This window comes from Cervus elaphus, chromosome 29 (assembly GCF_910594005.1).
Source record: "Cervus elaphus chromosome 29, mCerEla1.1, whole genome shotgun sequence".
In the NCBI taxonomy this organism is placed as follows: domain Eukaryota; kingdom Metazoa; phylum Chordata; class Mammalia; order Artiodactyla; family Cervidae; genus Cervus; species Cervus elaphus.
Genome location: NC_057843.1, coordinates 22662046 through 22672707, shown reverse-complemented (window position 1 = coordinate 22672707; position 10662 = coordinate 22662046). Strand labels below are relative to the sequence as shown.

At 43.0% G+C, this 10662-nt stretch overlaps 1 protein-coding gene across 1 annotated transcript; it reads right to left on the bottom strand.

Annotated features, from left to right (window-relative positions):
* Positions 1–1727: 1727 nt before the first annotated feature.
* On the bottom strand, positions 1728–2332 carry LOC122686250 (interferon omega-1-like). The gene has a single exon (XM_043891425.1). It carries the CDS (start codon positions 2313–2315, stop codon positions 1728–1730), a length of 588 nt encoding a protein of 195 aa, XP_043747360.1. The 5' UTR covers positions 2316–2332.
* Between the last annotated feature and the right edge of the window lie 8330 nt (positions 2333–10662).

Here is a 10662-nt window from a genome sequence, read left to right as displayed (position 1 = left end):
GACCAGAGTTTCAGAAATTCAGCACTTCACCAGGGTCTCAGTGAAACAGCTCAGGTCTTGCACTAAGCTAAGTCCTCCAAGCTCCCTTCGCTGCGCCCCAGCGGCCGGGATGAGCACCTGAACTCTCAGTAATGGACCGGACGCGCCTCCAGGTCCAGCGCCGCGAACTCCCGCGCAGGATCCAGCGGAGAACTGAGTCCGGTCGACAAGAGCCTTGACTCTGGCGAGGCGCCTCCATAGCCCAGGAGCGCGTGTGGCCGCGGGAGCAGTCAGGAAACTTCCTTTTGGGTCCCACTGCCCAGGGGAGCTTTGCCACTACTTCGCTGAGATCCTTAGATTTTTGCACCTGCCCCTGTGTTCACCCTCCCCTTCCTAAGAGGAGATTTTGGCCAGAGCGGTTTACACAGGTGCCCGTTTATGCTGAGATTGATCGCTGGAAATCAGAGCATGTTGTGAAGTGTTTTCAAATTCAGGATGGTTTCTGAGAAGAAAGACTAATTCTTTCAGGGATTCAGGGGAGGGAAAAAAGGGAAAGGCACCTAAAGTCTGGACAGGAATCTACTAGATATTGGGACCCTCCAGTGGGAAGAGTTGGGGACAAGACTGAGACTAAAGGGAAAATTATTTCATTTAATATTAATATAAATGGTTAATTTCTCTTGCAATGTTAATTGGTTAAAAAATATTTCAAAATTTATAGTGAAAGTCGTTCAGTCATGTCTGACTCTGCCACCCCATGGATTATACAGTCCATGGAATTCTCCAGGCCAGAATACTGGATTGGGTAGGCATTCCCTTCTCTAGAGGATCTTCCCAACCCAGTGATTGAACCCAGGTCTCTCACATTGCAGGCAGATTCTTATAATTTATAAGTAATTATAAATAACTTAAAATTTATAAGTAAGTCTTAAATATCAAGTTAAGATATTTCCTTTATGACCAAACCAAACTTTAGTTTAAGTTCTTGGCTTCAGTGGAAACAAAATCATCAGTAATGTTTTCAAAATTGTTTCCTAGTTTATCTCACTTCATTGCACAAATGCCATATTTGACTAACCTATGACATAATAACTATCATAAATAATTAATTCCAGTTTACAAAATCCCTTTTTCTCTCATTTCTTTCAAACAAGGGTCTTCCCTAGTGCCTCAGACAGTAAAGAATCTGCCTGAAATGCAGATTCCAGATTCCATTCTTGGTTGGGGAGATCCCCTGGAGAAGGAAATTGCAACACACTCCAGTAATCTTGCTTGGACAATCCCATGGACAGAGGAGCCTGGTGGGCTATGGTCTATGGGGTCACAAAAGAGTCGGACTTTACTTAGCAACTAAACAAAAAACAATAAAAAACTCAAGAAGTTCACCTTGATAATATTTAATAAACAAAACAAATTACAAATTTAATGAAATAAAAATGTGAATGTATTTGCTAAATTTTAATACTATGTAAACAAAAATATTTTACATGAAAAAATAAATATGAGGAGATAAAAGAATAAATATAACAAAATAAATAAGCAAACAAACAATAACATCAGGGCAATCTTCACTTCAGGACTGATGCACCTGCAGCCAAAAATATTTTTATATATTCATTTACTACAGACAAAGTATGGCTGCAGTAATTCAATAAATTTTGTGGCTAGAGCAGAAATCAGAGTTTTCTGAAATAACCACAGGTGAGTATGCAAAGATGATGGGGGCATCTTAGTCAGTGAGAGTCATGTCAAGGTGAGTTCTGGTCTCCATCCATCACTCTTAACTTTTCTTGCAAGCTGGTTGATGAAGAGAAGGATCTCATGATTTCCAGTCTGACGATTTCCCAGGCGCAGGCGCTGTATTCCTTCTCTTGCAGGTAGACATGGATGCCCTGGAAGTACCTCTTCACGGCCAGTGTGGGGCCCATCCTTCCCAGGGCAGAGTCTTCCTCTCCCATCACCTGCCCCAGGCAGGCATCCAGGTCGTCCAGCTGCTGATGGAGTCCAGTGCGGAGCTGCTCCAGGAGGGTGGTGTCCCAGGCAGCAGAGGAGCGCTCTGTGTGGAAGAGGTTGAAGCTCTGCTGGAGCATCTCGTGGAGCACAGAGATGGCCTGGGCCTCCTGCAGCTGGCCGCCCTCCACCACCTCCTGGGGGAAAACGAAGTCTTTTCTGTCCTGCAGACAGAAGCGAGGGGAGAGTCTCCTCATTTGGCCCAGGAGCCTGAGGGTCTTCCTGCCAACCAGCACGTGGTTCTGAGACAGGTCACAGCCCAGGGATCCTCCCGGGCCGTAGCTGACCAGCACCAGGGCCATCAGTAGAGAGAGCACGAAGGCCATGGGGAAGATGAGGCTGCTGCTGGACTGGCAGAGACAGCGTCTGGTGGAACCTTGAGGTAGGTTCTCTGATGCCATGCTTTCTAAGCAAGGCCATTAAATAGGGAACACAGTAGTTTTCATTTTCTAATTGTTTCTATACGCTTTTACTTCCTTTTTTGATTTTCATTTATGTATTCTGAATATGGTCAAAGAAATTGTCATCAGTCTAATCTATTAATTTTATCTCTATTTCCCAATAACTTCAAGTGTACCTATCCAAATGGATATTTATCAATCAAATGAGAAAGTTCTTTGTCTTATGTCAGAAATGATGTAGGTTTCTAAGTACAAACATTATCACTCTTTCTTTTTCATATATAATGTAGTTCTTCTCTGTTCCAGGAACACATTTTTGGCCCTGATCCTCGGCTCAATTTCTGTTTCTTACTTTACTTCAGAAGGCAGGCTCTGTCAGCTCTATGGTTTCCGTGTTTATTAAGGATTTACCAGGTCACTCTAGCAAATAAACTGTTTGAAACAAATGACGGGTTTTCTTTAGTGTTTGATTTAGAGAAGAGGCTGATTATTATGAGTCCATGAGCTCCTCCCATGTTTCTCTTCCTTCTAGAACACGTCCCTGCAGGTCAATGTGGTTGTGCTTCAGGGAACCAAGAAGTCAGGAGTTTTTACAGATATCACGCTTTCTTTCCACAATGTACATACGGGAGACCCATTGTCCTTCACTGACTGGGCCAATACCCCCACCAGGAATTCTGTTCTTCTCAGATAATGTGAGTGTGGAGACTCTAAATCCAGGATAATTGTATTTCCCCAGCAGCACCTCACTCACAAGGGAGAGATCTCATGGAGCCACACCCTGTCCTCCAGAGTGACTGAGTCCCCTTGCTCACCTGCTGGACTCCCTCCCTGAGGACAGGCTCATCACATTCTGAGGACTCGAAAATCTCCTTTCTGTGGAGGGCTTGTTTATTGTTGGGAAAATAAATCATCTTCCTGAGACCCCATCCTCTCTCCTGAAGTGTGAAGGACCCATGTTCTCAGTGGTGACCTCCGCTTCTCCTGACTCATGTCCCCAGGTGTCCAAAGTGTCAGCGGTGCTCAGATACTGAGAGCTAAAGAGGGTTTGTGTACTTTGGTGGAGGGATTTCTAAGTGCAGTTATTTTACTTTTAGTAGATCGATAATCTTTATTTTTCCAAGTATAGATTTTATTAATGAACTCTTTTACTTAAACTGTTCAATACTTGTTCTGCTTAGAGTTTCTGAGCTGGAGGAAGGAGATTCAATGATGGTGTTGTCTCTCTTTGGAAGCTTATGTCACAGAATCTAATGAGCTTCAGTTGTTCATTCAGGCAGTTGATTTCACTGGGCATCTCTGTCCCTGTGTCTCTGTCTCTGAGAATGCAGGGTCTGAGGATCAGGCTACTAGATTAGGAGAAACAGCCTTCTTTCTTTTACTTGAGTATAATTTTTTGTTTAAACTTTTTATATGCATTTTCATTTAGTGACTTATTGGACTAGATTTGTCTTGCTTCTCCTGCTCTAGTTCTAATTCATGATGAGATAAGAATAAAGGGAAGTAAAGACAAGCAGAGGGGCTGTATCTCTATCACTTTCAAGACTTTAGTTTTCTTGTTTCTCTTTGCAGCTTTTCCTAGAAAGTAAAATTTGATATGTTTTTTGTGGGCAAAAAGAAAAAACAAAAACCAAGTGTAAGTCTCAGTGTCATGAATATTATAGAAAGGAAGTATCTGACATAAAGACTTATTCTGAGTTAGCCAACTTCAGTGTAGCAAAGCTGGGGATGAGGCTGTGGCAGAGGGGAAGGATGGGGTCAGTATGAAGAACAGAGAGGCTGGGACATGGCTGCTTCTGACAGAAGTTCAGCGAAGGCCAAGTCCTGGGTCAGTTGACTGCTCGTTTGCTTTTCAAGATCAGCTACATCATTTTTCTTTCTTTTAATCCATGTAGGATCAGTTTCAGGAGGGAAGGAAGAAGTCACACCCACCAGCTCACAAGAGATGGGCAACTAGAACCCCAGTTGCTGCAACATTAACCCTCTCTGGCAGGGTCATGGACACCAACCTTGCTGAGCATCTGTCTCGGATGATAAATCCACTTAGACAATGAGAAGATGCTTTGCAAACACTAGAATTAAAAAGAAAGGAATCAAATGATTCCAAAGATACTCATGTTAATCCCCAGGTAGTAGTAATCATTGATGTTAAAAAGTAACTGAATTTTATTGCTTGCTACTAGCAGACTAGGCACTTTCTAAGGTCTTTAAAATATTAAATCAATCCTGTCATTAATCCTGCTGGGATCATACCCACTTATCCAGCTGGAGAGAAATATAAACCTGAACCACTGAACTATTCCCAGTGTACCAAAGGTACAAAGGCACATTTTAGGAGCTTTGCTATGATTTGTCTGAACAAGCCCGTTTAAAAAAGTGAAGAGTGCAGATGAACATGATATTTAGGAACCAATGAAATAAGTAGATGGAGGAGAGTGAGGTGACGAAGGGCCTGTAATCCATTTCAGATGCCAAAGATTTACATTGTATGGTTTTGTAAGGCAATTCGGAACAGGGTCTGAGTCAACAGAATTGATATTAAGTTTTAATCAAAAATAGACTAATAAATACTTAGAAGAGTATAGATTTTTCTGCCAATTGAAAGAAAAAAAAAAAGCATTAGTTTTCTAATCTAGTGGTCTAGTGGTCAGGATCCAGCACTTTCACTTCTGAGGTCTGAGTTCAACTCCTGGTAGGAAACCAAGATCCCACAAACCTTGAGGCACAGTCTGAGACTGTATGAGTGATTTCTTTGGCCAAATATAGTAAATTAACTTTATTAACCATAAGAGGTGAACCCTATAATCTATGTATTTTAAACCCTTAACTTTTCTCATGAGTTTATGAACAGAGAAAAAGTACCTAACGAATTTCTTGCCACATGAGCTCCGACATTTCTCGTTCAGGATGACGACCAAAATGTCACTCACCATCTTTTTCTACATGAATGAAGTCACTAGCCACTGCAGTCTCTGATCTCCAGTTCGCCCTGATAGAGGTTCAGGTTGGAAATCAGGAATGAGACACTCTGTGCTCTGGGAAAATTAGCAGAACAGGCCTTAAGATACTTAGATCATTTCTGGAGAAAGTTTTATGAAGCTAACTTTTTGCAATGTATACATAGAAAAGTACTAAACTCATTCATAGAGACATCTGTTATCCTGACTCTCAGCCATCTTCTACCAAGATGTGAGGTGTCTTCATGTAACCCCTTCACCGCAATCACATATACGGACCTCCCCTGACCTCCTTGGAGCAGTTCCTGAGAGCTGATAGATGCTGTCCTCCTAGCTATAACCTGCAGCTAGTCCTCCCCAAAACTGAACTCTCAGCTCTCACATTGTTTTGTTTTGTTTTCAGTTGAGAATGACCTCACTGATTTCCCAGGAGACCTCCTCAGGTCTGAAAGTGAAAGTGACTCAGTCATGTCTGACTCTTGTGACCCCGTGGACTATACAGTCCATGGAATTCTCCAGGCCAGAATACTGGAGTGGGTAGCCATTCCCTCCTCTAGGGGATCTTCCCAACCCAGGGATCGAACCCAGGTCTCCCGAATTGAAGGCAGATTCCTTACCAACTGAGCCACAAGGGAAGCCCAAGAATACTGGAGCGGGTAGCCTATCCCTTCTCCAGCAGATCTTCCCAAAACAGGAATCGAACTGGGTCTCTTGCATTGAAGGCAGATTCTTTCCCAACTGAGCTTTCAGGGAAGCCCCTCGGTCAGCCTGCTGCTCGCGTTCTCATTCTCTTCCATTTCCCACGTCTAGTCCAGATGGCTCATCCTGTTGTCCACTGATAGGGTCCAGTGAAGACCCTCTGCTCTTTATTTTTCCAGCTACTAGTGATGAATGTGGGCACTGAAGAGGCCTTATGTATGACCAAGAGGAAGAACATACACAATTCCTGAACAAAAGCAGGGAAGGTTTTGATGGGCTCCTTAGCAGGGAGGGTCTGGAATGAACTCTAAAGTCAGCCTCACAGCCTTGCATGGTTGTGTTTATTTAAATTTCTAGCCTCAATCTATTAAACATCATAAAATAATACTGTAGGATTGAAATAAAAAATATTATTTAAGAAGTCACTTGTTAGTGATATTTTTAGCTGTAATATAGGAATGGTTTTTGCTTATTTTAAGGCCCTATTCCTCAGGAAGGTTTCCAAACCTCTAAATGTACTTTAAATGTCCCTCTGACTCTAAACATTCCTACTCAGTGCTGCTTGTACCAACTGGAATGAAAGAAAGATGATCCATCAATGTCCTCTTTCTAAACTGCCAACATTAAAAATAAATTTCCACAAAGATCTTTCTTGCTTTTAGAAATTGTGGTCTTCCAGTGTGCATGATGGATTTCCCCACTGGCTTGGTGGTAAAGAATCTGCTTACCATGCAGGAGATGCAGGTTTGATCTCTTGTGTCAGGAAGATCCCCTGGAGGAGGGCATGGCAACCCACTCCAGCATTCTTGCTAGAGAACCCCATCGACAGAGGAGCCTGGCGGGCTACAGTCCATAGCATCACAAGGAGTCAGACATGGCTAAGTGAAAGAGCACACACACACAATGTGCACATTACTGATATATATCCTGCTAGGAAGGCTCTGTCCCAGCGGTTCATTTCAGTTCAGTTCAGTCACTCAGTCGTGTCTGACTCTTTGTGACCCCATAGACTGCAGCACGCCAGGCTTTGCTGTCCATCACCAACTCCTGGAGCCTATTCAAACTCATGTCCGTTGAGTTAGTGATGCCATCCAACCATCTCATCCTCTGTTGTCCCCTTCTCCTCCTGCACTCAATCTTTCCCAGCATTGGGGTCTTTTCCAAGGAGTCAATTTGCATCAGTTGGCCAAAGTATTGGAATTTCAGCTTCAGCAACAGTCCCTCTAATGAATATTCAGGACAGATTTCCTTTAGGTTGGACTGGTTGGATCTCCTTGCAGTCCAAGGGACTCTCAAGAATCTTCTCCAACACCACAGTTCAAAAGCAGCAATTCTTCAGTGCTCAGCTTTCTTTATAGTCCAACTCTCACATCCATAAATGACTACTGGAAAAACCACAGCTTTGACCATATGGACCATTGGCAAAGTAATGTCTCTGCTTTTTAATATGCTGTCTAGGTTGGTCATAGCTTTTCTTCCAAGGAGCAAGCATTTTTTAATTTCATGGCTGCAATCACCATATGCACTAAATGTATTAAAAGCCCATCCCTTGTTCTTCTATCAAGCTTGTTTTATTTATTTATTTATTTATTTTTGTCTTTCAAAGAGGCAAAGACATCATGATGGAATTTTAAGAACTTCCTTGGATTGCACTGTCCCCAGGAACACCTTGCCCTGCTCTGTGATAACTTGCTGGGTCCTGAGAGAGTGAATTCCTAGGCAGGTTGATAAGAAGTCTGGGGTTCCCGAGGAGGAGAAAGGTGTCTGGGGCTCTCAAGGAGGAGTTAGGGGTCTGGAATTCTCAAGGAGGAAAGGACAAACTTTTTTTCTATGTTCCTTATTAAGGATTATATAACAATAATATATCCTACTTGAGTACATGTTTCTCCTTCCTGAAAACCTTCTGACTAATCCTGTTATCTTAAAATGTATATTGTGGGAGTGGGTCTAGTAAGATCTTTACAACCTTGAGACATTCTTTTGATTTATTGTAATAACCAATTAAAAAAGTATATAACTCCCTTGCTAACACTAGCAAAGGGGGCACTCTCTGTCCCCCTTCTGATGTCTATGTCAGAAGCTTTCCCTGTCTCTTTTTCATACTTTAATAAAACTCTGCTATACAAAAGCTCTTGAGTGATCAAGCCTGGTCCCTGGTCCTGAAGCTAAATCTTCTTCTTCGGAGATGATGAATCCGACATCATTCACTGTAAACTATCATTCCTAGGGAAGAAACAAGTCTGCAGCTGTGACGGGAGTGACCCTCGGCCCTTCCAGGACTCTGCAGGCTGCTGTGGTGTGAACGTCACCCGTGCTGGGGACACAGCTAGAGGCCAGGCCCTTGTGCTCTGTCTCCGTGATCTCAGCGTCCACTTCAGTCTTCTCATTCTCTGAAAAGGAGTGCTGTGGAGAAGCACTTGCCTCAGTGTAGCCCATCTGTGTTGTTCCATATCCTGAGGACCTGCCACTGCTCCACAAACACTTTAAATGTCTGTGTTCTCCTTCCAAGTTCTCAAGCTGCTGCTGACTCTCAGCTCCATGTTTCCTGCCCTTTGGGCTTTTTGAGCAAGTGAGATTCTTGAACCAGGTGAGCTCCTCCTAGTGCAATCAGCACGGGCGAGAGCCCAGGTAGACGCCCAGAGGAGCCCCTGGAGTCTCCACCATTGTTCACTAGGGGGCGGGGTTCCCTCTATGTACTGTGTTTCTCTGAGACTGGGCAGTCTGGACCTGCAGTGCCTGGCAGGCAGAGCCGGTAAAGCTGTAGGAGAGTGTCTGACAAACCTAGAACTTTCACTCAGCTTCTGCTTTTAGTTGGTGGTTTGCAGTCATAAGGGGAAATTGACAACTAGAAAGCGTAATGGAGAAGGACACAGCTGTCTGAATGGAGAGGACACCTTCATGCAGAGTGAATGAGGAGAGAAACAGGGATTTCTACCCTGGGAGGAAGTGAATGATTGTGGTATTTGATTGAAACAATGAGATCGAGGAGAGTGCAGAGAGGAAAGCAGAATTGTACCATGTATCAGAATCAGCAGGTGTATGGTATATTATGTACGTTGTATACTTTAATCAATAACGTCAGATATGCAGATGACACTACGCTTACGGCAGAAAGCGAAGAACTAAAGAACCTCTTGATGAAGTGAAAGAGGAGAGTGAAAAAGTTGGCTTAAAACTCAGCATTCAGAAAACTAAGATTATGACATATGGTCCCATTGCTTCATGGCAAATAGATGGGGAAACAATGGAAACAGTGGCAGACTTTATTTTGGGGGGCTCCAAAATCACTGCAGATGGTGACTGCAGCCATGAAATTAAAAGTCACTTGCTCCTTGGAAGAAAAGCTAGGACCAACCTAGACAGCATATTAAAAAGCAGAGACATTACTTTGCCAACAAAGGTCCATCTAGTCAAAGCTATGGTTTTTCCAGTAGTCATGTATGGATGTGAGAGTTGGACTATAAAGAAAGCTGAGCACCGAAGAACTGATGCTCTTGAACTGGTGTTGGAGAAGACTCTTGAGGGTCCCTTGGACTGCAAGGAGATCTAACCAGTCCATCCTAAAGGAAATCTGTCCTGAATATTCATTGGAAGGACTGATGCTGAAGCTGAAACTCCAATACTTTGGCCACCTGATGTGAAGAACTGACTTATTGGAAAAGACCCCGATGCTGGGAAAGATTGAGAGCAGAAGGAGAAGGGGACGACAGAGGATGAGATGGCTCGATGGCATCACCGACTTGATGGACATGAGTGTGAGCAAGCTCCGGGAGTTGGTGATGGACAGGGAAGCCTGACGTGCTGCAGCCCATGGGGTTGCAAAGAGTTGGACACAACTGAGAGACTGAACTAAACTGAGTATACTTTATAATATGTTTTCATATAGTGTATATGTATATTATTATATTATTATGTATATAATTACATAATAATTGATGGGACACTTTCCCCCAATTCTTTTCTTTAGATTTGTTTGCAGTCAGTTACAGAGAGATGGTAGGAGAGTTCATTATCACGACTTAGATTTATATGTAAAAAAAAACAAGAAAATAGGCTCTACCTGTTTAGCCCTCACTCAATGGGTGATACTCTGCTAAGTGTTCTTGAATGTTCTGGTTTATCTGGTACTCAAAAAACTCTAGAAACATTTTCACTTACTCTATATTTGAGGAGACTGAGGCTCAGGGAAGTTCAATGATTTCCTATGATTACCTGTATATCCGGACAGAATCTAGACTCCATGCAGGATCTAATATAACACAGAAATAATTCTTTAACTTTCAGCCTGTGTGATTCTCAATCCTTTGCTTTCTTCTTTGATGCTTTGGGAAGATAATTTCTCCTGTGTGGCTCCCAAGTGCCCTGGTTGTTCCACTTCTGGGCCCTTTGCAGACTCTCCTTCACTTTATCAGCCTTCAAAATGAAAGGTCCTTATAAGCTTTAGGTCATCTTCTCCTTCTACACACTTCTCCTAAGGCACAATATCCACATAAGCTTTTACCAATGGGAAATCTGTCTTTAGGTGTTTCTTGGGGACTTTATAGACTACATCTGCTCTCTCTCCTTCTCAAGAGTTCTCAGCCAGATTCCAGTGAGAGAATCTCCTTTTGTCTAGC

Coding starts and splice junctions, on each gene's coding strand:
- LOC122686250 (XM_043891425.1), bottom strand. CDS start 2,315: ATGGCCTTCGTGCTCTCTCTACTGATGGCCCTGGTGCTGGTCAGCTAC.